The 27,987-nt window shown below is 46.2% G+C and overlaps 1 protein-coding gene across 1 annotated transcript in view; it reads right to left on the bottom strand.

The window, feature by feature from the left end:
- The window catches only part of MRPL27 (mitochondrial ribosomal protein L27), a 70,429-nt gene that overhangs the window by 22,908 nt on the left and 19,534 nt on the right, over nt 1-27,987 (bottom strand). The window contains exon 3 of the mRNA XM_063963199.1: nt 11,160-11,227. Within this exon, the coding sequence (XP_063819269.1) occupies nt 11,160-11,227 (68 nt within the window). The remainder of the gene's footprint in view (nt 1-11,159; nt 11,228-27,987) is intronic.

Below are 27,987 nucleotides of genomic sequence, written 5' to 3' on the forward strand. Positions count from 1 at the left end.
GAAAGAACATCGGAAAGGCAATACCTACAGAACCATCTCATATCCCACCTGCCGGCGGCCCTTTCCAGGTAATACAGATTGACTTTATTCAATTACCCCCTTGTCGAAATTTGAAATATGTACTTGTTTGTATAGATGTTTTCTCAAATTGGGTCGAAGCATTTCCGGCAGCCACAAATACCGCTATGTTTACTGCTAAGAAAATTGTGCAGGAATTTGTATGTAGATATGGTATCCCTAGAATTATCGAAAGTGATAGGGGTACCCATTTTACAGGTGATGTCTTTCAAGGAATGTGTAAATTGATGGGAATTGATAGCAAGCTGCACACTCCATACCGTCCACAGGCGAGTGCGAAAGTGGAAAGAGTGAACAGCACTATTAAAAATAAACTGAGTAAAGTGATGGCAGAGACAGGATTGACATGGCCAGAAGCTTTACCCATTGTACTGTACAGCATCAGAACCACTCCCAGGTCCCCTCTTAATCTGTCTCCCTTTGAAATCTTGTTTGGTCGACAACCGCATGTTATGATTAACCCTCAGGATGATTTGAAGTGTAACAATGAAGTGACTGTAAAATACTTGATTAACATGAGTAAACAGTTAAGGAATCAAAATGATAATCTGAAGTTAGTGATTCCTGATTTACCAGATAGTAATTGTCATGACATTGAACCTGGGGATTATGTAATGATACGGAATTTTCTACGCTCAGGTTGCCTTATTGACAGATGGGAAGGACCATACCAGGTCTTATTGACTAGCACTACAGCATTGAAGGTTGCTGAGAGAGAGACTTGGGTTCATTCGTCCCACTGTAAGAAGGTTGCTGATCCAGAGAGGTCCCGTGATAAGGAACAGACGGTAGAGGTTGTATCACTGGAGTGTCTGTTCCAGGAGGATTGAGGCGGCACCTGAGCATTGAAAATCACAAGACCAAAAGCAGTTGTCGATCCCCTGTTCCCTTTTATTGTTTTTCTCCAACTTCCCATCCCCTCTCCCTCAAATCATTTTTTCCCCCTTCTCATTCTTCTCCGTTTCCTCCTACAAGATGGACTTGCCCCAAGAGACTGTGAACCGGATTTTCCTGTTGACCATGATGTTGACCAGAGCAGTCTGTTCCGGCGAGAGTACCATGGAGGTCGAGAGAGGTTCTGGAATGGGTTCTGATGATAAAGATGGAGGCGTAGTTTTCCAAGAACAACTTAACCAACAAGTAAAGGCGAGTATCAGAAAACGATCCGATAGCATTGACCATAGAAGGAATTGTGAAGGATTGTTAGCTGAAGAAAACTGTATCTGTCGGCTCTGTAACAATGTCATTGAGGATGGGTGCATAAAGAAATGCCAATCCAGTTTTAATATCCATATGGACCGGCATCCATTGAGTGACTATCACTCCTTAGTGGGTAGTGTGTTAAATAAAACAGATTGTTGGGTATGCTCTCAAGTACCTCAAGGTCATAGCAAATCAGGGCTAGTACCATTTCCTTTAACGTTAGGGGAGGTACTTGAGTTAAGTGGTGGGAGACCGGTGGACAGGAGGTTTAATATCTCCAGCCCTCCTAGTTTGAAGCTCCACCAATACCATGTGGATAGGTCCCTATTATGTTTTAACATCTCCAATCCCCGAAAGCCGGGAAATTGGGAAGTGTCATGGAGTAATCAAACCATGACCTTTTCGCATAGAGCAGATAGAATGCCTACAGATACAGAGCTTGTACGCCACATAGCCAGTAGAGGAAAATCTTTCCGGTATAGGTATACCTTAGGAAATAGGATTACGAGAGTTGGAGAGGTATCACCAGGATACTGTGCACATATCGTACAACCTGATACGTGTACTAAGCAGATGGAAGAATTAGGGTTAGGAGATTTCACATGGAAGGTGTGTAATATGGTTATGTCCTACTCCGTCCCATATGTTCTCCCCGATGATGCATATTTCATATGCGGGAGAAAGGCGTATAAGTGGCTTGCCCCAAACTCTGAAGGATTGTGTTATATTGGAAAAGTACTGCCTGAAGTAATGACTGTATCACATGACAAAATGAAAGACATACACCGTGTTGCCCAAACTCCTTATACTCACACCCATTACGAGCACGTAGTTAAACGGCACCTGATAGAAAGAACAGAGCATCCGGCCTCTGACATGATCCATGAATCCACCGGGATTCAGTTTCTAATCGCGTTAGACATCACTCGCACCGCCAGAGGAGTGTTGAATTATAAATACATATCTGTGCTTGCAAATTTGTTAGATAATATCACTGAAATGTATGATGACACGTTTAGGTATACTGGAAGAGAACTTCAAGCTTATAAAACAGAACTGGTACAGCATAGAATGGTTCTTAATTACCTCACAGCAGTGACAGGCGGATATTGTGTCACACTGGCAACACAATACGGCGTGAAATGTTGCACATATATTACGAATAGCACCGAGGACCCGGTCGAGGTCATAGACCAAAAGATGGACGATATTCTCCAACTGAAGTGGGAATTTCGCAGGAGACACAATCTCACTCTTGCTGCTGTAGGTAATGAGCTGACTGGTTGGGTGTCATGGTTGAACCCGCGAAATTGGTTCTCTGGTTTAGGAGACTGGGCTCAAGGAGTCATAATGGATGTTGGGAAGTTTCTCCTATGTATCTTAGGTGTTGTCATATCAATTGGTTTGATATTTAGATGCGGTCAGGCTTTAACGAAGTGTAAACGAAGTACCAGGGTGATGAGTTTAAGGAGTGAGGAAACTGTAATTCCAATGGATTTGATTTATGACCCAAATGTAGAAACAATGATGTGATGAAAATGCGATTTCTACGGTCCGTTTCTTTCACCTGTTTTTCCGTTTCCTCCAAGGTAAAAAGACCCACTTGGACGAGGAATTTGATGAGCCGACATACAGACAACAGATGGATTAAAGAAGAAGTTTTGACAACCTGATACACAGATTTTTGATGAACTTTGCCATAGATCCCCAGTTTCCCTAGAAATTTTAAAATTACGCTAGCCCAACACTTTTGTAAATCTATGGACATTGACAAAGCTTTTGCTCGCACCTTATGGGCAAAAGCACAAAGAAGACTGCATTCAACAGACACCAAACAAGACCTCAATCGACGAATGTACATTTACCTGACATAGAATACCACCGCATTTACCGTAATTATGTCTTTTCTTCATTTCTACAACCCTCAGGTAATGACACACATAGTCAATAGGGAACACAGGCACAGATATCAGCAATCACATATCTCCCCCATTCATGTATCATCAACTAAAATGTGCTCCCCCATTTTGTTACAACCAAAGCCGAAAAGAGCTCGGTAAAGTTTGACAGCCCATCCACAGACCCGTACCACGGGATAAGAAGGAATTCAAATGTATACTTCGCAATGCCTCGAAGCTTGATGTACAACACGTACGGCACGATGATACATGACCCCCCCAAACATGGATTCATACACACATGCTTCTACTATCTCACTAGGTCATACCCTCTTCACACCTTCTCCACTCTCCTCCCTTACCCAACCATGGAAATGTATTAACCTCTGACATATATTTTTCTCTTTTTGAAATGTTTTAGAAGGTGGCAGTTATTGTTGACTGCCAAAGGGTGGACTGTCAAAGTCAGAAAAATATCTCTATGCACACTACCATATTTGCACCTCACACAGGTCCGTGCTGCGCATGCGTACGCTCTCCCGTACGTGCGCATACTCACAGTCGCGGGCACCCGCAGGCGCACGGTATGCGTATTTACGGTAGAGTTTATGTGATCGTAGCGTGCGACTCAATCGTTACATATTTTCACTATATAATGTATTTTGTAGATCATGGTCCCTTTGATAGATTCTGAAAGTTTGGTTAATGTAGAATGTTCATGAACAGAGAAATCCCTCTTTGTTTGATACGAAGGGACAGACAGGAGTAATACAGTGGTGTTTAGTACCCATCGGAAGAGTATTTAATTAGCAATATTCCGGTGTTGGTTTGAAGCGGATTAATCGCTCGTGCGAATAGTTATGGACATAAGTTTATGAACATTTACTGTATTTGCACTTACTTATCCATGCGGCGGGAAACCCAGTTTCCCTCCCACCTGAGCTGTTGGAAATAGTCACGGCCCACCTGTATGAATCAACCTATGACCTTTTGTTATAATGCGAGGAGGAATTCCTGTGTCCAATGAACAATGAGATTGTAGGGACCATTGAATTGTATTGTGTGTGGGGCATAAATAGACAAGCCGATCACATCCAGCTCTCACTCTTCAACGGTTATCATTGCTGAAAATCGGGAGCTGGATGTCCAGAGGCGCATGCGATCGTTTCCCCTTGTGCGTAAGTGTTTCTCCGCAACCATATTGTTCTTACTGTTATTGTGGGCCATTTCTCTCTCTCTCTCTCTCTTCTCCTCTTTCTCTCTTATTTTCCCTTAAAACGTAATTGTATTGTATTGTATTTCCTGTGTAGTTATCTGGTTAGGTAGTCTATGTTATATTGTAGTGTATGACTTGTATTGTGTTAATTCTTTTGCAAGTATATCATTCATAATATATATTTATTAGGCGTTGGACCCTAAGCCCAGGTATCTGTGTATTTCTTATAGTGTTTAGTATTCTCAGAGCGTCGGTGACGCTCGAACAGCATTTGAGTTAATAAGGTTACACTAGGTTGCATCTACACCCTATTTCTACACTAAGGTTTTACTGCATAATATACTGTTTATGGTTTAGATATAAAGGTTTAACATTGTGAGCGTCAGCGCCGCTGGTGATCTCCTCGTGGTCCCGAGCGTCCGCTACGCTATAGCGAATCATTACGTTAGACGGCAGCCAATAGCGTGCCTGCCTGTGATCTCTTGGCCGTGAGCGAACGTGACGCTTGAGCGTCTCGACTACGGCTAAGCGATTGCTACGCAACGAGCGTACCCTTACGGTACTCCATACGTGAATAGCGTACAGTGTTCTTAGACCTCACAAAGGGTTTTATATAAGATAAATATCTAGCTTTATCAGCTGCAAGACCTTCGGACACACGGCGCAGACACCGGTAAGCCGTACAGACGGACGGGCAGCAAGAGGATCCCACAGGTGAGTTCTCCATTGTGCGGAGGTGCGCTATTGCCACAGGTTCCAAACAGATCCTGCGGCTAAGCTCCCTCCCTCGTGACCACGACCAGCCCGGCGAGTGTTGCGGGCTCACGGGGAAATCCGTAACAGGACGAACCGGCAGAGCGGGCACACGAACCAAGCGGCAATTCTGTCCGGAGCCGCCGAGAGATCTCGCTGTCCCCCGCAACTGTACCCCTTATCACTACGGCCGCAACAAGAGTGCACTCACACCTGCTTTCACTTACAGAGGTACGGGACGCCGTCCTCTGTTATAAAGACAGACATTGAAAGGAACTTTAACAGACCGGTCAAGACCGGGGTTATCCTATACCCGTGAACCTTATTAGACTCCTAAGGAACCACAAGTTGACTTATCAACCATTTCCAGCATATTAGTCTGTGTGCTATTGCACACATGCTAAATACTACAAGGAATTGATTATTAAGATTAGTGGCACAAGGACTGAGCTATATGCTAAGTGCTCCCCATTGGAGCACAGGATCGCGAATTCCGTTTCATGCATTTTATTTCATTTTTTATTTTATTTGTTCATTCTTATTTCACTGCATATCTGAGTGTGATTATTATCATTGTTATGCAAGTAAAACCCTTTCTTTATAGTATCTAGCATACTGAGCTGTATTATTTCACAATCATTTAGAACTGTAGGGGATGAGCGCAGTCAGGTCAAGAACCATTTGCATTACGTTTTCCAAAAGGTGAGCACTCTGCAGCCAAGACAGGAGAGATACCCTGGCCCTGGGGGACAGGGTGATCAGCTGATGAATTTGTAGATGTGACCCGGACCACTTGTCCAATAGGTCCCATTGGAAAGTCCTTGCATGGAACCTGCCGAAGGGAATGGCTTCGTATGTTGTCACCATTTTTACCAGAACTTGAGTGCAATGATGCACAGACACTTGTTTTGGCTTCAATAGGTTCTTGACTAGAGTCATGAGTTCCTGAGCTTTTTCTATCGGAAGAAAAACCCTTTTCTGGTCTGTGTCCAGAATCATGCCCAAGAAGGTCAGACGAGTCGTAGGAACAAGCTGCGACTTCGGGATATTGATAATCCAGCCGTGTTGCTGTAACACCTTCAATGAAAGTGACACGCTGTTCAGTAACTTCTCTCGTGATCTCGCTTTTATGAGGAGATCGTCCAAGTATGGGATAATTGTGACACCCTGCTTGCGCAGGAGCACCATCATTTCCGCCATTACCTTGGTGAAAATCCTCGGGGCCGTGGAAAGCCCAAACGGCAACGTCTGAAATTGGTAATGACAATCCTGTACCGCAAATCTCAGGTACGCCTGGTGAGGTGGATAAATGGGGACATGAAGGTATGTATCCTTTATGTCCAGAGATACCATAAAATCCCCCCCTTCCAGGCTGGCGATGACCGCTCTGAGTGATTCCATCTTGAACTTGAACTGTTTTAAGTATAGGTTCAGGGATTTTAAATTCATTATGGGTCTGACCGAACTGTCCGGTTTCGGAACTACAAACAGGGTTGAGTAGTATCCCTTCCCTCTCTGAAGCAGGGGAACTATGACCACCACTTGTTGAAGACACAATTTGTGAATAGCATTTAACACTATCCCCCTTTCTAGGGGAGAAGTCGGTAGAGCCGATTTGAAAAACCGGCGAGGAGGCACCTCTTCGAATTTCAGCTTGTATCCCTGAGAAACAATTTCTATTGCCCAGGGATACACCTGTGAGTGAACCCAGATGTGACTGAAAAGTCGAAGACGTGCCCCCACTGGGGCGGACTCCCTCAGCGGAGCCCCAGCGTCATGCGGTGGATTTTGCAGAGGCCGGGGAGGACTTCTGTTCCTGGAAACTAGCTGTGTTATGCAGCTTTTTACCTCTGCCCTTACCTCTGGCAAGAAAGGACGATCCACGTACTCTTTTGCTTTTATTTGAACGAAAGGACTGCATTTGATAATGTGGCGCTTTCTTAGGTTGTGAGGGAACATAAGGCAAAAAATTCGATTTACCTGCCGTAGCTGTGGAGACCAGGTCAGAGAGCCCTTCCCCAAACAATTCCTCACCCTTGTAAGGTAAGACCTCCATATGTCTTTTTGAGTCGGCATCACCTGTCCACTGCCGGGTCCAGAGGACTCGTCTAGCAGAAATTGACATAGCGTTTATTCTGGAACCCAGTAAACTAATGTCTCTTTGAGCATCTCTCGTATATTAAGACAGCATCCTTTATATGGCCTAGGGTCAATAAAATGGTATCCTTATCTAGGGTCTCAATTTCCGCTGATAAAGAACCTGTCCATGCTGCTACAGCGCTACAAACCCAGGCCGACGCAACAGCCAGTCTGAGTAATGTACCAGAATGTGTGTAAATGGATTTCAAGGTAACCTCCTGCTTGCGGTCAGCAGGATCCTTGAGGGTAGCCGTATCTTGGGATGGCAGCGCTATCTTTTTTGACAAGCGTGTCAACGCTTTGTCCACCTTAGGGGAGGATTCCCACCGTATCCTGTCCGTTGGCGGGAAAGGATACGCCATAAGAATCTTTTTGGGAATCTGCAGTTTTTTGTCTGGAGATTCCCACGCTTTTACACATAATTCGTTTAACTCATGTGAGGAGGGAAAAGTTACCTCAGGCTTCTTTCCCTTATACATGTGTACCCTCGTGTCAGGGACAGGGGGTTCCTCTGTGATATGCAACACTTCTTTTATTGCAATAATCATATATCGAATACATTTAGCCACTTTTGGCTGTAACTTTGCATCATCGTAGTCGACGCTGGAGTCCGAATCCGTGTCGGTATCTGTGTCTCCTATCTGGGATAGTGGGCGCTTCTGAGACCCTGAAGGTCCCGGCGACATAGGGACAGACATGGGTTCACTCCCTGACTGTTCCTTAGCTTCAGCTTTGTCTAATCTTTTGTGCAATAAGTTCACACTAGCACTTAACACATTCCACATATCCATCCAGTCAGGTGTCGGCACCGCCGACGGAGACCTCACATTCATACGCTCCTCCCTAGGTGAGCCTTCTACCTCAGACATGTCGACACACGCGTACCGACACACCACACACACAGGGAACCTCTTATCTGAAGATAGTTTCCCCACCAGGCCCTTTGGAGAGACAGAGGGGTAAATTTACTAAGGTGGGAGTTTTTTTTAGAACTGGTGATGTTGCCCATAGCAACCATTGTCTAGCTGCTTCTAGAAGATAATAGATACAATCTGATTGGTTGCTATGGGCAACATCACCAGTTCTAAAAAATCTCCCACCTTAGTAAATTTACCCCAGAGAGAGAGTATGTCAGCACACACCCCAGCGCTATATGACCCTGGAAAAAAAACACTAAATGTTTATCCAGTAGCGCTGTTCATACTTTATATCCGCCAAATTTGTGCCCCCCCCCTCTTAAAACCCCTCTATCACCGTGTATTAGCAGGGGAGAGTCCGGGGAGCTTCCTCTCAGCGCTGTGCTGTGGAGAAAAATGGCGCTGGTGAGTGCTGAGGGAGAAGCCCCGCCCCCTCGGCGGCGGGCTTCTGTCCCGCTCAAAATTCCTGAAAACTGGCGGGGGCTCTGTTATATACATGTACAGTGCCCATCTGTACATGTATATACTTATTTTGCCAATGGAGAGGTTTTATTGCTGCCCAGGGCGCCCCCCTTACAGTGACTGCGGTGTGTGAGGTGTATGGGAGCAATGGCGCACAGTTTTACTGCTGTGCGTTACCTCAGTAAAGATCATGAAGTCTTCTGCCGCCTATGAAATCTTCTTTTCTTCTCATACTCACCCGGCTTCTATCTTCCGGCTCTGCGAGGAGGACGGCGGCACGGCTCTGGGACGGACGGCGAGGGTGAGACCTGCGTACCAATCCCTCTGGAGCTAATGGTGTCCAGTAGCCTAAGAAACAGAGCCTTGAAACTCACAGAAGTAGGTCTGCTTCTCTCTCCTCAGTCCCTCGATGAAGGGAGTCTGTTGCCAGCAAGCTCCCTGAAAATAAAAAACCTAACAAATATACTTTCTGACAGGAAGCTCAGGAGAGCTCCCTGTAGTGCACCCATCTCCTCTGGGCACAGTATCAAACTGAGGTCTAGAGGAGGGGCATAGAGGGAGGAGCCAGTGCACACCCAGACCTAAAGTTTTTCTTAAAGTGCCCATGTCTCCTGCGGAGCCAGTCTATCCCCATGGTCCTTACAGAGTCCCCAGCATCCTCTAGGACGTTAGAGAAACCCTATTTACGTGCAGTCCCTTCTCAATCACATACAGTTGAAAACAGACTACAATACCAGACACTGGTACCTTGATTTGTTAAAATGTACCAACACAATTCACAAACATGTGAATAATGGCCATATCCGCTCATGTAGTTCCTGTTACCAGGTTCAGTTAGCATCTGGTGGAACGGAGATAAAATGCCAAATGTTAACAGGTTTGGTCCCAGATGTGTCTAATGTTCCTGAGCAAGAAGAGTCCTTCTCTCCTAGTTGTGTGAGCATGTTCATGACAACCCAAAGATGGTCAAGGTCCTACTTCCATGAACTTCACATTCAAGCTAATTTTTTTTAAAAGATCACAATAGTGGGTTCTTGACAACACATCTCTCCTAAATGCCAGTAAGAATTTCTTACTCACAACTGTTAGAAGCATTAAGGATGTAACAGTTGCAGGTTAATAACATTTTGTACTTTAAATGACTTAGGGGGTAATTCTGAGTTGATCGCAGCAGCAAGTTTGTTAGCAGTTGTGCAAAACCATGTGCACTGCAGGGGAGGCAGATATAACATGTGCAGAGAGAGAGAGATTTGGGTGTGGTAAGTTCAATCTGCAATCTAAATTGCAGTGTAATAATAAAGCAGCCAGTATTTACCCTGCACAGAAACAAAATAACCAACCCAAATCTAACTCTCTCTGCAAATGTTATATCTGCCCCCCCTGCAGTGCACATGGTTTTTCCCAACTGCTAAAAAATTTCCTGCTGCGATCAACTTGGAATTACCCCCTTAGTACCACCTTAAGTTTATGTGTTACTTGGTGCAGGATATACTGGGAATAGCATATCTACCATTTCAGATCTGAGCTGATAGGCTACCCATGCATTTATGAAGGGACTCTCACTGTATTTCTTCCTGGTAAAATACTTTAGAATTAATTATTATAATGGGGTTCATTCGGAGTCGATCGCTCGCTAGCTATTTTTTGCAGAGCAGCGATCAGATAGTCGCCGCCTATGGGGGAGTGTATTTTCGCTTTGCTAGTGTGCAAACGCTTGTGCAGCCGAGCGGGACGAAAAAGTTTTTTGCAGTTTCTGAGTAGCTCTGGACTTACTCAGCCCTTGCGATCACTTCGGTCTTTTTGGACCCGGAACGGACTTCAGACACCCGCCCTGCAGTTGACATCTATAAACGCCTGCTTCCTGTCAATCCCCTTGCGATCGGCTGTGCGAATGGATTCTTCGTTACATCCATCGTTTAGCAACTATCCGCTTTGTGCCCGTACGACGCGCCTGCGCATTGTGGTGCATACGCATGGGCAGTTTTGCAGCGTTTTGACCTGATCGCAGCGCTTCAAAAAGTTGCTAGCAAGCGATCAACTCGGAATGACCCCCAATGTCTCAGTCGGTGTGGCCAGTTTTAGGCATCTACATATATAAAAGTCTGTGAACTGTAGATTCACATATGGAACTCTGGAATACATAGCAAAAAGTGTTTCCCCCACAACACAATCTTATCAAATACATTTAGTTCCAACAATATTATACATGTTTGTTATATCAGTTTCAGGCGTTAACTAGTAGTTTTTCCTTATACAAAGGGTTGCCATAATATCCCTTTAATCCAGGACACCTACGACAGATTCCGTGGCTGCCTAAATTCAAGCCTACATTTCACCAGGTTTTAAATAAACCGCAGTAGTAAATCGTAGGTGTCCCAGATTAAAGTGATATTATGGCAAGTCTATTTATAGAGAAACTCACATTTTAAGCTTATGTTAACTGTAGCCTACAAGCTGCCAAATGAAAACCATTAATCATTTTAAGTGACTCACCTGGGACCCTGGGTGCCAACGCATTACTCTCTGGGTAGCAAGAATGTTTCCGGCATGAACAAACTCACCTGAAAGTGAAAAAGACAGAAAGGAATAGAATATATGTAAAATCAGTCTGATGTTAAGTAAAACAAACAATTCCCAGAATAGAGCTGGAACATATAAATAAAACAGATGCCTATCAGAAGGGAATATTTTTCCATGTTTACATGGCACAAATGCATAAAGTCACAGCAGCTGTTGATGTGCAGAGTGCCCTGTATGTCTCAGGCTTGTTTTCACCTGAGAAGGAGGTAGCTGCTCACAGAGTCGGTGCAAATACTGGCACTGCGACAACACCTCTCATGTTGCTCAGGAGCTGCAGCCACCTTTACACGATACAAGAGCTAGGTAGAGAAACAAGCTGCAATACGGCTTTCTGAGGTCATAACATCACGGCTATGTTCTCTCCAAATGTTTAATGATAGATTTTGGAATATAGTTATCAACTCCTTAGCCACACTTCTTACGTATGGAATTAATCCAAGAGGGTATTTTGAACAGTCCCATGTGTGGTTGGTAGGATGGGAAATACAGACGAGTCCTTGGTCATCTTACCCGAGACTGCTAATCGCAGGTCGTTTGCCGCAAGTAGTGTGCCCGCGTCATGGCCTATGTACACAACATACCCGCATTCCACAGGATTGCATTAGTGTGTACGCTCCTGTGAATGGATAATTTGCGTGATGGATGAGCAAGGACACATCTATAGTTACCAAATCCACATTCAAAAATGTCAACAACATTATGTCAACGGAACAATGCAGACGCAGTTGTAATGTTAAAGAATAGTAACCGTGTCAGCATTATAACTGTAAACATCATTCTTTACTATCACATTTAAAGTTGTTATGCAGACACATTCCAACTTCATCAGCACTGTCCCGTGGACACAGCGGGTAATTCAGAGTTGATCGCAGCAGCAAATTTGTTAGCAGTTGGGCAAAACCATGTGCACTGCAGGTGTGGTAGATAGAACATTTGCAGAGAGAGTTAGATTTGGGTGGGTTATATTGTTTCTGTGCAGGGTAAATACTGGCTGCTTTATTTTCACACTGCAATTTAGCTTTCAGTTTGAATACATCCCACCCAAATCTAACTCTCTCTACACGTTATATCTGCCCCCCCCCTGCAGTGCACATGGTTTTGCCCAATTGCTAACAAATTTGCTGCTGCAATCAACTCTGAATTAGGCCCATAATGCTGTAGACAGCAGTAGTGGCGACAATTGCCCAGGAGGAGGTAATTACACCAATAAATAGAAGATACTCTGCCACCCTATTTTAGTGACATTTTCTCTGGGAGAACGCACTTGTACATGGTCGAGTCACATTATTATGACCACAATCTCGGGCGTCATTACACCTGGCCCCTAATATATCCATCAAGCCAGCGCACGACATGGGACATACTTCTAAACAAACTGCAGACTGTGTGATAATGGACACTTAAGCAGTTTTATTTTTATTTTTTATAAATAACGAGAAAGAGGCAGAAAGCTTCCACTTATGGGAAGCAGCAGTGAGCCAGTAGAGAAGTAACATTTATCAAGTGAATTCTAGAAAATGATATGTAGCTTCATACATCTATCGAAAAATGTGCACTGCCGCTCAGTGGTGGCACTGTAGTAGGCGACACCCAGTACGGAAAATAGCCCCAGGGGCTATTACAAGAAGGAGGGGAAGAGTGCCCTTGAGGGAAATACACCCCTTTTTAACAAACCGATGCTAGGCTTCATGTGAAGGGAGGTGTGGCCTTGTGGGAAACCCTACTTTACATCACTACTATGTTTTACAGATATCTGTGTTACACAATTGAGTACATATACACACACACACATAATATAAATATGTATATATACCGTATATAAAAATATATATACACACACACACACACACACACACACACTAATATATATATATATATATATATATATATACACACACACACACACACATACACACATTTTTTAGGTATGCTCTAATTTTTTTCCAAAGCTGTTCACTAATATTTATACAACATTTTTTTCATACACTCAAAGCCCCCATATGTCAGGCGGCTGTGTCCCCGAATTTGGTCCAGCCGAAACCGCTGATCATCCAATCGGAACCACCACAGACTAGCGATACGTCGAATTGCAGAAATTCATGCTAAAAATCCTTGATTTCCTGGGGCCTAATTCAGATCTGCTCGCAGCAGCAAATTTGTTAGCAAATGGGGGGAAAAAATAAGATTTTACTTACCGGTAAATCTATTTCTCGTATTCCGTAGTGGATGCTGGGGACTCCGTAAGGACCATGGGGAATAGACAGGCTCCGCAGGAGACAGGGCACTTTAAGAAAGAATTTGGATACTGGTGTGCTCTGGCTCCTCCCTCTATGTCCCTCCTACAGACCTCCGTTAGAGAAACTGTGCCCGGAAGAGCTGACAGTACAAGAAAAGGATTTTGGAATCCAGGGCAAGACTCATACCAGTCACACCAATCATACCGTATAACTCGTGATAAACTTACCCAGTTAACAGTATGAACAACAACGGAGCATCAGATCAACCCTGATGCAACCAACATAACCCTTATTTAAGCAATAACTATATACAAGTATTGCAGAAGAAGTCCGCACTTGGGACGGGCGCCCAGCATCCACTACGGACTACGAGAAATAGATTTACCGGTAAGTAAAATCTTATTTTCTCTAACGTCCTAGTGGATGCTGGGGACCCCGTAAGGACTATGGGGATTATACCAAAGCTCCCAAACGGGCGGGAGAGTGCGGATGACTCTGCAGCACCGAATGAGCAAACACAAGGTCCTTAAGACAGCATCTTTAATATATATATATCTCTATATATACACATCAATCTCTGCTGATAAGGTACCTGTCCACGCTGCCACAGCGCTATAAACCCATGCCGACACAATCGCCGGTCTGAGTAGTGTACCAGAATGTGCACGCTATCTGCAGGATCCCTGAGAATAGCTGTTACGTCAGGGCTACCTTTTGGGCAAACGTGACACCCTAGGGGAAGATTCCCATCCTATCCTGGCCCTAGTGGGGAAAGGATACTGCCTGAGAATTCTTTTGTGGGAAACTGCAGTCTCTTGTCTGGAGATTCCCGCTCTTTTTCATCATGAGAGGAGGGAAATTTACCTCAGCTTTCTTCCCCTTAAACATGTGTACCCTTGTGTCAGGGACAGATGAGTCATCAGTGATATGCAAATCATCTTTTATTACAATAATCATATATTGAATACTTTTCTGCCATTATGGCTGTAACTTTGCATTATCGTAGTCGACACTGGAGTCAACCTCCGTGTCGATATCAGTGTTTATTATTTTGGATAGTGAGCATTGAGAGACTCTGAAGGTCTCTGCGACATAGGGACAGACATGGGTAGATTTCCTGTCTGTTCTCTAATCTTTTGTGCAATAAATTCACCTTAGCACTTAATTACACATATCCAAACAGGTGACGGCGTTGTCGACGGAGACACCCTCACACACACATATTTGCTCTATCTCCTCCTTAGGGGAGCCTTTTACCTCAGACATGTCGACACACACGTACCGACACACCACACACTCAGGGAATGCTCATCTGAAGACAATTCCCCCATAAGGCCCTTTGGAGAGACATAGAGAGAGTATGCCAGCACACACCCCAGCGCTATTAACCCAGGAATAACACAGTAACTTAATGTTAACCCAGTAGCTGCTGTTTATATTGATTTTTGCGCCTAATTATGTGCCCCCCCCCCCTCTCTTTTTACCCTCTACTACCGTGTAACTGCAGGGGAGAGACTGGGGAGCTTCCTCTCAGCGGTGCTGTGGAGAAAAAACATGGCGCTGGTGAGTGCTGAGGAAGAAGCCCCGCCCCCTCGACGGCGGGCTTCTGTCCCGCTTTCATGTACAATTTTGGCGGGGGCTCATACATATATACAGTGCCCAACTGTATATTATGCAAACTTTTGCCAAAGAGGTCTCTAATTGCTGCCCCGGGCGCCCCCCCCCCCCCCCTGCGCCCTGCACCCTACAGTGACCGGAGTATGTGGGTTTAATGTGGGAGCAATGGCGCACAGCTGCAGTGCTGTGCGCTACCTCAGTGAAGACTGGAGTCTTCTGCCGCCGATTTCGAAGTCTACTTGCTTCTTTCACCAGCTTCTGTCTTCCGGCTCTGCGAGGGGGACGGCGGCGCGGCTACGGGATCGGACGACAAAGGGTGAGATCCTGTGTACGATCCCTCTGGAGCTAATGGTGTCCAGTAGCCTAAGAAGCAGGACCTATCTTCAGTGAGTAGGGCTGCTTCTCTCCCCTCAGTCCCACGCTGCAGAGAGTCTGTTGCCAGCAGATCTCTCTGAAAATAAAAAAACCTAACAAAAGACTTTCTTATAGCAAGCTCAGGAGAGCTCACTAAGTAGCACCCTCATCCGGGCACAGATTCAAACTGAGGTCTGGAGGAGGGACATAGAGGGAGGAGCCAGAGCACACCAGTATCCAAATTCTTTCTTAAAGTGCCCTGTCTCCTGCGGAGCCCGTCTATTCCCCATGGTCCTTTCGGAGTCCCCAGCATCCACTAGGACGTTAGAGAAAAATAGGAATTTAATACCTACCGGTTATTCTTTTTCTCATAGTCCGTAGTGGATACTGGAGTCTTGTACTTTAGTACCATGGGGTATAGATTGGGTCCACTGGAGCCTGGCACTTTATAAACGTGTGTGTGTGTTGGTTCCTCCCCTCTATGCCCCTCCTATCAGACTCAGTCTAGGAAAACTGTGCCTGAGGAGACGGACATAATATGAGAGAAGAACAATACAACAGCGGTGAGGCAACAAGCCAACACACAACCATAAACGAAAGGAGGGCGCTAACCAGAACAGAGGATAGCAACACCAACCTAATCTGGATAGCACAGCTATCCCAACAACATAATGGGACCGCAACATCAGGCCAACCAAATACTTACACAGGTAAGCAGGGATGAAGCACCGAGGCAGGCGCCCAGTATCCACTACGAACTAGGAGAAAAAGGAATTACCGGTAGGTATTAAATACCTATTTTCTCTTACGTCTTAGTGCATACTGGGGTCTTGAACTTTAGTACCATGGGGAAGTCCCAAAGCTCCCAAACGTGTGGGAGAGTGCTGAGACCCCTATAAAACCGTCTGACCAAACTGAAGGTCATCCTTGGCCAAGATATCGAACCTATAAAATTTAACAAACATGTTCGAACCAGACCAAGTTGCAGCACGGCACAACTGTAGGACAGATACACCCCGGGCAGCTGCCCAGGAAGTCCCCACCGTCCTTGTAGAGTGGGCCTGAACAGACTTCGGTAAGGGCAGAGCCGCCGAAGTATAGGCCTGTTGAATGGTCAACCGGAGCCAACGAGCAATAGATTGCTTGGAAGCTGGCCGACCAATCTTGAAGGCATCATAAAGTACAAGCAGCGAGTCAGATTTCCGATGACGGGCCGTCCTTTTGACATAAATCTTCAGAGCCCTGACCACATCCAAGGACTCAGGACCAACGGAAGCATCAGACAACACTGGAACCTCAATAGGCTAATTCACATGAAAAGCGGACACCACTTTAGGCAAAAACTGAGGACGGGTCCTAAGTTCCGCCCTGTCCTCATGAAAAACCAAATAAAGGGCTCTTACAAGATAAGGCCCCTAATTCAGAGACACACGCCTGGCAGATGCCAATGCCAATAACATCACCGTCTTCCAGGTGAGAAATTTTAACTCCACCCTATGTAAGAGTTCAAACCAATCCGACTGAAGTCCCACGGAGCCGTGGGAGGCACAAATGGCGATTGCAAATGAAGAACTCCCTTTAGGAAAGTTTGTACTTCCAGCAACATGGCAAGCTGTTTCTGGAAGAAAATAGAGAGCGCCGAAATCTGGACTTTGATGGAGCCTAAACGTAGGCCCATATCCACTCCCACTTGCAGGAAAAAGTAGAAAACAACCAATTCTAAATTCCACAGGAGAAACCTTTCTACTTTCACACCAGGAAACATACTTTTTCCCGATACGAAGATAATGTTTTGACGTAACCATTGTCCTGGCCTGGACCATGGTGGAAACAACCCAGGAGGGAAGACCCTTTCTTGCTAGAATCTCCCTCTCAACTTCCAAGCCATCAAACGTAGCCGCTCTAAGTCGTGATAGACGAACAGACCATGCTGACGAAGATCGTCTTGGAGCGGCAGAGGCCAGGTATCCTCCATAGACATTGACAGGAGGTCCGAGTACCATGCCCGTCGAGGCCAATCCGGGGCAATTAGAATTGCCTGAACGCTTTCCATTCTTAAAAGAATAAAATTGGGGAGAACACTTAGCCAGCGCTGTATCGGTTTTTCTTTCTTTACGACTCCCCTTCAAATCTCACAGATGGGGTTGCATGTAAGATAATAAAGCAGGAATGTATATAGTGAAGTACTGTTTAATACAAAACATATATACATAAATACAAATTAAACATAGGATCAGATAAGACACAATCCTTTAGGAGGCGTATAGGATGGGTAATTACCAAGATCAATGGGAACTGTGGTCAAACAGTCCCAACAGCGTTTGTGTCCCAAAAATGGGTGCTCCGGATCAGCCCACACTTCACACAGATGGTAACTGCTGGATCCCGGCAACGACACACCACTTGCTCAACGCCTCCACAGGAAAAACCAACGCGTTTCCTCCCCTAGCTGGGGACTTCTTCAAGGTGCAGTCATTCTTAGCACCCTTGTGATTAGTGGTAGAGGAGGGAACAGGTACAGAAACTGGTACGTCCACGGTGCAGTCAGCGCGTCCACTGCTACAGCCTGTGGATCCCTTGTCCTAGAACAGTAACGGCATAGCCTCTTGTTGAGACGCGAAGCCATTAGATCTATCTGCGGACAGCCCCAGCTGAGGATGTAGGTCCCATTCCCCCGGATGGAGGTCGTGCCTGCTGAGGAAGTCTGCTTCCCAGTTGTCCACTCCCGGAATGAATATGGCTGAGATGGTCCTTGCGTTGGTCTCCGCCCAGAGGAGGATTTTGACAACTCTTGCATCGCCGCTCTGATTCTCGTTTCCCCTTGTCGGTTTATGTATGCAACCGCGGTGGCGTAGTCCGACTGAACCTAGATCGCCCGATCCTTCAGGAGATGAGAAGCCTGCAGAAGAGCACTGTAAATTGCCCTGAGTTCTAGGATGTTTATGGGCAGAGCAGATTCCTGTCTTGACCATATCCCCTGTAACTGGGCTCCTTAGGTCACCGCCCCCCAAGCCCGGAGGCTGGCATCCATTGTCAGTAGAATCCATGAGTGGATATTGAAACTCCTGCCCTCTACCAGGTGGGGAACTTGTAGCCACCATAAGAGAACTCCAGGCTTTCGGAGATAAGGTCACTTCCTGATGCATGTGAAGGTGAGAACCCGACCATTTGTCCAGCAGATCCAGTTGAAATGGTCAGGCATGAAATCTGCCATATTGGATTGCCTCGTAAGCAGCCACCATCTGGCCCAGTAATCGAATGCAAAGATGTATGGATACCTTGCAAGGACAAAGCACCGAGCGCTACCATAGCCTGGATAGTCAAGGCCTTGTCCACCGGGAGAAACTCCTTTTGAGATACAGTATCCAGTATCATTCCCAGGAACTGAAGACGCTGGGTCGGCTCCAGGTGAGATTCCTGATATGTAAGTCAGATCGATGCTGTGCAGCAGACAGTCCCTGGACACAGCCTTTATTAGGAGATCGTCCAAGTAGGGGACTATGTTCACTGCCATCATACGCAGTTGCAGCATCATCTCCGCCATGACCTTGGTGAAGACCCTCTGAGCTGTGTACAATCCAAAGGGTAAAGCCTGAAACTGGAAATGGTCATCCAATATGGCAAACCTGAGGTAAGCCTGATGAGGGGGGCCACATGGGGATATGTAGGTGAGCATCCTTGACATCCAGAGACACCAGGAACTCCCCCCTCCTCCAGAGCAGACACCACCGCCCGCAGGGATTCCATCTTGAATTTGAACACCCGCAGATACAGGTTTAGAGACTTCAGGTTCAAGATGGGGCGCACCGAACCGTCCGGTTTGGGAATGATAAAAAGACTGGAGTAAAAACCCCTGTTGCGTAACGGAGGTGGTACAGGAACCACCACCCCTGTCTGCAAAAGTTTTTGAATAGCCTCTATCCAAACACCTCCACACAGACCCCAGAGAGCCCTTGGAGTGACATCGAGGAGCGGACACCAGCACACAGAACGCAGCAGTGTAATATGTGTAACTAAATGTATGACCTGACAGTAGTGCAGCAGCGCTGCCACTGATGTGCCCCCCCACCCCTTACTATGACCCACTGGTGCCAGTACAGAGTCCTGTAGCAGCGTTGTCTCCGGAGGAGCAGCGTGCATTCAGCCTGATCCGCAGCAGCAGGAAATGGCGCCTTCCCGCCTCTGGTCCCGCTTCGGGAAGCCCCACCCCCTGTAATGGCGTGTGGTCCCTGATCCAAATTTTTATATTGGCTATGTTACAAACAACATCATATATGCAGACAGTACCCACAAAGCCTTTGTTGAGACAGTGAGCACTGAGGGCTTAGCCAGTTGGTCCGCGGCGGGCACCGCAGCTCATGGGCCCGTGACCGACGCGCGACTTGCCGCCAAACTGCACCGTGGACCCCGGTGTAATACTCACTGCACCTTGTACTTCGCCATCTGCTAGAGGGTGGCGGCTAGCTGCCGGTGTGGGCACACATACTGATGATATGTGATCAGCACCTCAGGAGCTCAGTGTCCTGTCAACTAGGATTACGAACCATTAACCCTCAGGAGGTTGGTTCGGTCCCCCCCCTTTAAGTGCTACCTGAAAATAATAAACGAAAATAAAAACCAAAAGGAAACTCTCTGGAGCTCCAGAGAAATGCACCCGGCTCCTGGGCACATTTTTCTAAACTGCGTCTGGTAGGAAGGGCATAGAGGGGAGGAGCCAGCACACACATACACACACTAAAGGTTTTTAAAGTGCCAGGCTCCAGTGGACCCAATCTATACCCCATGGTACTAAAGTACAAGACCCCAGTATCCACTAGGACGTAAAAGAAAAAATATGTGCACTGCAGAGAGGGCAGATATAACATCTGCAGAGAGAGAGATAGATTTGGGTGGGGTGTATTCAAACTGAAATCTAAATTGTAGTGTAAAAATAAAGCAGCCAGTATTTACCCTGCACAGAAAAAAATATAACCCACCCAAAGGTAACTCTCTTTGTACATGTTATATCTGCCCCACCTGCAGTGCACATGGGGGGTAATTCCAAGTTGATCGCAGCAGGAATTTTTTTTTTAGCAGTTGGGCAAAACCATGTGCACTGCAGGGGAGGCAGATATAACATGTGCAGAGAGAGATAGATTTGCATGTATGAAAATACTGTCCATATCGGCTTGCATGCATAAACGAGCCGGCACCAACGATGAACGAGCGCGGGGCAGCGTATTGTTCATCGATGATGCATACATACTGCAAGATATGAACGATATCTCGTTCATTAATTTTATTTACTTATTAACAAGTTTCTTATACAGTGCAGCAAATTCCGTTGCGCTTTACAACTAGACACAATCAGAAGACAAAACTGGGTAAAACAAACAGTCATAGAGGTAGGAGGGCCCAGCTCGCAAGCTTACAATCTATGGGGAAAATAAGAATTTACTTACCGATAATTCTATTTCTCGTAGTCCGTAGTGGATGCTGGGGACTCCGTCAGGACCATGGGGAATAGCGGGCTCCGCAGGAGACAGGGCACATCTAAAAAAGCTTTTAGGTCACATGGTGTGTACTGGCTCCTCCCCCTATGACCCTCCTCCAAGCCTCAGTTAGGTACTGTGCCCGGACGAGCGTACACAATAAGGAAGGATCTTGAATCCCGGGTAAGACTCATACCAGCCACACCAATCACACCGTACCACTTGTGATCTGAACCCAGTTAACAGTATGATAACAAAACGAAGTAGCCTCTGAAAAGATGGCTCACAACAAGAATAACCCGATTTTTGTAACAATAACTATGTACAAGCATTGCAGACAATCCGCACTTGGGATGGGCGCCCAGCATCCACTACGGACTACGAGAAATAGAATTATCGGTAAGTAAATTCTTATTTTCTCTAACGTCCTAGTGGATGCTGGGGACTCCGTCAGGACCATGGGGATTATACCAAAGCTCCCAAACGGGCGGGAGAGTGCGGATGACTCTGCAGCACCGAATGAGAGAACTCCAGGTCCTCCTTAGCCAGAGTATCAAATTTGTAAAATTTTACAAACGTGTTCTCCCCTGACCACGTAGCTGCTCGGCAAAGTTGTAATGCCGAGACCCCTCGGGCAGCCGCCCAAGATGCGCCCACTTTCCTAGTGGAGTGGGCCTTTACAGATTTAGGCTGTGGCACGCCTGCCACAGAATGTGCAAGTTGGATTGTGCTACAGATCCAACGTGCAATCGTCTGTTTAGACGCAGGAGCACCCATATTGTTGGGTGCATACAATATAAACAGCAAGTCAGACTTTCTGACTCCAGCCGTCCTAAACTATATATATATATATATATATATATATATATATATATATATATATATATATATATATATATATAATATATATTTTTAGGGTCCTGACAACGTCTATTAACCTGGAGTCCTCCAAGTCCCTAGAAGCCGCAGGCACCATAATAGGTTGTTTCAGGTGAAAAACCTGACACCCCCTTAGGAAGAAAACTGGAGACGAGTCCCAGTTCTGCCCTGTCCGAATGGAAATTTAAATATGGGCTCTTGTAAGACAAAGCCGCCCATTCTGACAATCGCCTGGCCGAGGCCAGGACCAACAGCATGGTCACTGTCCATGTGAGATATTGGTCAACAGCATGTTCACTTTCCATGTGATATATTTCAAATCCACAGATTTGAGCGGTTCAAACCAATATGATTTTAAGGAATCCCAACACTATGTTGAGATCCCACGGTGCCACTAGAGGCACAAAAAGGGGTGTATATGCAATACTCCCTTGACAATCTGGACTTCAGGAACTGAAGTCAATTCTTTTCGGAAGAAATTCTACAGGGCCGAAACTTAAAACCTTAAAGAACCCCAATTTTAGGCTCAAAACACTCCTGTTTTCAGGAAGTGTAGAATTCGACCTAGTTGAATTTTCTTCGTGGGGCCTTCCTGGCCTCACCCACGCAACATATTTTTACCACCTGTGGTGATGACGTTGTGCGGTCACCTCCTTCCTGGCTTTGACCAGGGTAGGTATGACCTCTTATGGAATGCCTTTTTCCTTCAGGATCCGGCATTCAACCGCCATGCCGTCAAACGCAGCCGCGGTAAGTCTTGGAATAGACATGGTACCTGCTGAAGCAAGTCCCTTCTTAGCTCCCCAGGCCCTTAGTCCTCTGTGAGCATCTCTTGAAGTTCCGGGTACCAAGTCCCTCTTGGCCAATCCGGAGTCACGAGTATAGTTCATACTCCTCTATATCTTATAATTCTCAATACCTTGGTTATGAGAAGCAGAGGAGGGAACACATACACCGACTGTTACACCCACGGTGTTACTAGGACATCCACAGCTATCGCCTGAAGGTCTCATGACCTGGCGCAATACCTGTCCCGTTTTTTGTTCGGGCGGGACGCCATCATTTCCACCTTTGGTCTTTGCCAATGGCTCACAATCATGCGGAAAAACTTCCCTATGAAGTTCCCACTCTCCCAGGTGGAGGTCATGCTTGCTGAGGAAGTCTGCTTCCCAGTCGTCCACTCCCGGAGAGAACACTGCTGACAGTGCTATCACATGATTTTCCGCCTAGCGAAAAATCCTTGCAGTTTTTTCACTGCCCTCCAGCTTCTTGTGTCGCCGTTTCTGTTTACGTGGGCGACTGCCGTGATGTTATCCCACTGGATCAATACCGGCTGACCTTGAAGCAGAGGTCTTGCTAAGTTTAGAGCCTTATAATTTTGCTCTTAGCTCTATCTATGTGGAGAGAATTCTCCAGACTTGATCACACTTTCCTGGAAATTTTTTCCCTGTGTGACTGCTCCCCAGCCTCTCAGGCTGGCCTCCGTGGTCACCAGCATCCAATCCTGAATGCTGAATCTGTGGCCCTCTAGAAGATGAGCACTCTGTAATCACCACAGGAGAGACACCCTTGTCCTTGGATATAGGGTTATCCGCTGATGCATCTGAAGATGCGATCCGGACCATTTGTCCAGCAGATCCCACTGAAGAGTTCTTGCGTGAAATCTGCCGAATGGAATTGCTTCGTAATAAGCCACCATTTTTTACCAGGACTCTTGTGCAATGATGCACTGACACTTTTCCTGGTTTTAGGAGGATCCCGATTAGCTCGGATAACTCCCTGGCTTTCTCCTCTGGGAGAAACACCTTTTTCTGGACTGTGTCCAGAATCATCCCTAGGAACAGTAGACGTGTCCTCGGAAAAGCTACGATTTTGGAATATTTAAAATCCACTCGTGCTGTCGTAGAACTATTAAAGATAGTGCTACTCCGACCTCCAACTGTTCTCTGGACCTTGCCCTTATCAGGAAAGCGTCCAAGTTTCTTTTAAGAAGAATCATCATTTCGGCCATTACCTTGGTAAAGACCCGGGGCGCCGTGGACAATCCAAACGGCAGCGTCTGAACTGATAGTGACAGTTCTGTACCACGAACCTGAAGTACCCTTGGTGAGAAGGGCAAATTTGGACATGTAGGTAAATGTCCCTGATATCCAGTGACACCATCTCGTCCCCTTCTTCCTGGTTCGCTATCACTGCTCTGAGTGACTCCATCTTGATTTGAACGCTTGTATGTAAGTGTTCAAATATTTCAGATCTCACCGAGCCGTTTGGCTTCAGTACCACAATATAGTGTGGAATAATACCCCCTCCCTTGTTGTAGGAGGGGTACTTTGATTATCACCTGCTGGGAATACAGCCTGTGAATTGTTTCCAATACTGCCTCCCTGTCGGAGGTAGACGTTGGTAAAACAGACTTCCGGAACTTGTGAGGAAGAGACGTCTCGAATTTCCAATGTACACCTGGGATACTACATGTAGGATCCAGGAGTCCCCTTGCGAGTGAGCCCACTGCGTGCTGAAACTCTTGAGATGACCCCCTACCGCACCTGAGTCCGCTTGTACTGCCCCAGCGTCATGCTGCGGACTTGGCAGAAGCTGTGAAGGGCTTCTGTTCCTGGGAATGGGCTGCTTGCTGCAGTCTTCTTCCCGTTCCTCTACCCCTGGGCAGATATGACTGGCCTTTGCCCGCCTGCCCGTATGGGGACGAAAGGACTGAGACTGAAAAGACTGTGTCCTTTTCTGCTGAGATGTGACTCGGGGAACAAAAGGTGGATTTTTCAGCTGTTGCCATGGCCACCAGGTCCGATGGACCGCCCCTTTATACGGCAATACTTCCATGTGCCGTCTGGAATCTGCCTCACCTGACCACTGTCGTGTCTTCGTCTGGCAGATATGGACATCACATTTACTCTTGATGCCAGAATGCAAATATCCCTCTGCGCATCACGCATATATAGAAATGCATCCTTAAAATGCTCTATAGACAATAAAATCTTGTCCCTGTCAAGGGTATCAAAATTTTCAGTCAGGAAATCCGACCAAGCCCCCTCAGCGCTGCACATCCAGTCTGAGGCGATTGCTGGTCGCAGTATAACACCAGTATGTGTGTATATACTTCTTAGGCTATTTTTCAGCTTCCTATCAGCTGGCTCCTTGAGGGCGGCCGTATCTGGAGACGGTAACGCCACTTGTTTTATAAGCGTGTGAGCGCCTTATCCACCCTAAGGTGTGTTTCCCAACTCGCCCTTACTTCTGGCGGGAAAGGGTATACCGCCCATAACTTTCTATCGGAGGAACCCCACGTATCATCACACACTTCATTTAATTTATCTGATTCAGGCAAAACTACAAGTAGTTTATTCACACCCTACAAAATACCCTTATTTGTGGTACTTGTAGTATCAGAAATATGTAACACCTCCTTCATTGCCCTTAACATGTAACGTGTGGCCCTAAAGGAAAATACGTTTGTTTCTTCACCGTCGACACTGGAGTCAGTGTCCGTGAGGTAAATGGGCGTTTTTACAAGCCCCTGACGGTGTCTGAGACGCCTGGACAGGTACTAATTTGTTTGCCGGTCGTCTCATGTCGTCAACCGGCTCGCAGCGTGTTGACATGATCACGTACTTCCACAAGTAAGCCATCCATTCCGGTGTCGACTCCCTAGAGAGTGACATCACCATTACAGGCAATTTGCTCCGCCTCCTCACCAACATTTTTCTCATACATGTCGACACACACGTACCGACATACAGCACCCACACAGGGAATGCTCTGATAGAGGACAGGACCCACTAGCCCTTTGGGGAGACAGAGGGAGAGTTTGCCAGCACACACCAAAATGCTATAATTATACAGGGACAACCTTTATAAAAGTGTTCCTCCCTAATAGCATTTAATATATATTTATATCGCCAAATCAGTGCCCCCCCTCTCTGTTTTAACCCTGTTTCTGTAGTGCAGTGCAGGGGAGAGCATGGGAGCCTTCCCCTCAGCCTTTCTGTGAGGGAAAATGGCGCTGTGTGCTGAGGAGAATAAGCTCCGCCCCCTTTTCGGCGGGTTTTTTCTCCCGGTTTTTAAGAACTGGCCTGGGTTAAAATACATACATATAGCCTTAATGGCTATATGTGATGTATTTATTTTGCCAATAAGGTACTTATATTGCTGCCCAGGGCGCCCCCAGCAGCGCCCTGCACCCTCCGTGACTAGGTCAGTGAGCCGTGTGACAACAATGGCGCACAGCTGCAGTGCTGTGCGCTACCTTCATGAAGACTGTGAAGTCTTCTGCCGCCTGTTTCCGGACCTCCGTTCTGCCGTCTTCTTCAGCGTCTGTAAGGGGGATCGGCGGCGCGGCTCCGGGACGAACCCCAGGCTGACCTGTGTTCCGACTCCCTCTGGAGCTCAGTGTCCAGTAGCCTAAGATCCCAATCCATCCTGCACGCAGGTGAGTTGGAGATCTCTCCCCTAAGTCCCTCGTTGCAGTGATCCTGTTGCCAGCAGGAATCACTGAATGAAACCTAAAAAAAAAACTTTTCTAAACAGCTCTTTAAGAGAGCCACCTAGATTGCACCCTTCTCGGACGGGCACAAAAACCTAACTGAGGCTTGGAGGAGGGTCATAGGGGGAGGAGCCAGTACACACCATGTGACCTAAAAGCTTTTTTAGATGTGCCCTGTCTCCTGCGGAGCCCGCTATTCCCCATGGTCCTGACGGAGTCCCCAGCATCCACTAGGACGTTCGAGAAATAGGCATTGATACACAAGGATAGGTGCTATCTATTGCATAGTCCACCAGATTGTAAAGGTTCTTGGTGGGCTGCATGATATCACATCACAGCAGTGATGAACCAGGGTCAGCAGGAAAGGAGACTGAAGAAAGAAAATATGTGAGGTTAAGTGTGTACTGTACTGTCAGGCTATAATTGGATAGGAAAGCTATGAAGGTAATGTGAGCGGTTCTGGAATTTGATAAGCTTGTCTGAATAGGTGAGTTTTCAGGGAAAGCTTGAAAGTTTGAAGACTAGAGGAGAGTCTTATTGTATGTGGTAGGGCATTCCACAGAGTGAGTGCAGCCCGAAGAAAGTCCTGTAATTGTGCATTAGAGCAAGTAATGAGTGTGGTTGGGAGACGTAGATCTTGTGAAGAGCGAAGGGGCCGGGTTGGGAGATATTTTGAGAAAAGCGGAGAGATGTATGTTGGTGTAGTATGGGTAATAGCCTTGTGTGTAAGTAACAGTATTTTATATTGAAACCGGTAGAATACAGGTAGCCAATGGAGGGACTGACAAAGTGGATCTGCAGACGATAAACGTCTAGCTAGGAATATTAGCCTCGCAGCTGCATTCAGAATGGATTGTAATAGTGAGAGTCTCTTCTTAGTAAGACCAGTAAGAAGACTATTGCAATAATCAATGCGGGAGATAATGAGAGCATGAATTAGGGTTTTAGCAGTGTCTTGTGTAAAGGTATGATCGCATTTTGGATATGTTTCTTAGATGCATGTAATATGATTTTGAGACAGATTGAATGTGGGGAGCAAAGGATAGTTTGACAACTAGGCAGCGAGCATGTGGTGTAGGGATGATTGTAGAGTTCTCAACAGTTATAGAAATATCAGGTTGGTAACTGCTATTGGCTGGTGGAAAATAAGATTTTAAACCTACCGGTAAATCTTTTTCTCCTAGTCCGTAGAGGATGCTGGGGACTCCGTAAGGACCATGGGGTATAGACGGGCTCCGCAGGAGACATGGGCACTATAAAGAACTTTAGAATGGGTGTGCACAGGCTCCTCCCTCTATGCCCCTCCTCAGTTAGAGAAACTGTGACCAGAGGAGACGGACAGTACGAGGAAAGGATTTTGTTAATCTAAGGGCAAGATTCATACCAGCCCACACCATCCACACCGTATAACATTGAATATACTTACCTGTTAACAGTATGAAACAAAACAGCATCAGCCAGAGACTGATCAAAACTGTAACATAACCCTTATGTAAGCAAAAACTATATACAAGTCTTGCAGAATGTTGTCCGCACTGGGACGGGCGCCCAGCATCCTCTACGAACTAGGAGAAAAAGATTTACCGGTAGGTTTAAAATCTTATTTTCTCTTACGTCCTAGAGGATGCTGGGGACTCCGTAAGGAACATGGGAATTATACCAAAGCTCCAGACCAGGCGGGAGAG

The sequence above is a fragment of the Pseudophryne corroboree genome, chromosome 3 (genome assembly GCF_028390025.1).
Source record: "Pseudophryne corroboree isolate aPseCor3 chromosome 3, aPseCor3.hap2, whole genome shotgun sequence".
In the NCBI taxonomy this organism is placed as follows: Eukaryota; Metazoa; Chordata; class Amphibia; order Anura; family Myobatrachidae; genus Pseudophryne; species Pseudophryne corroboree.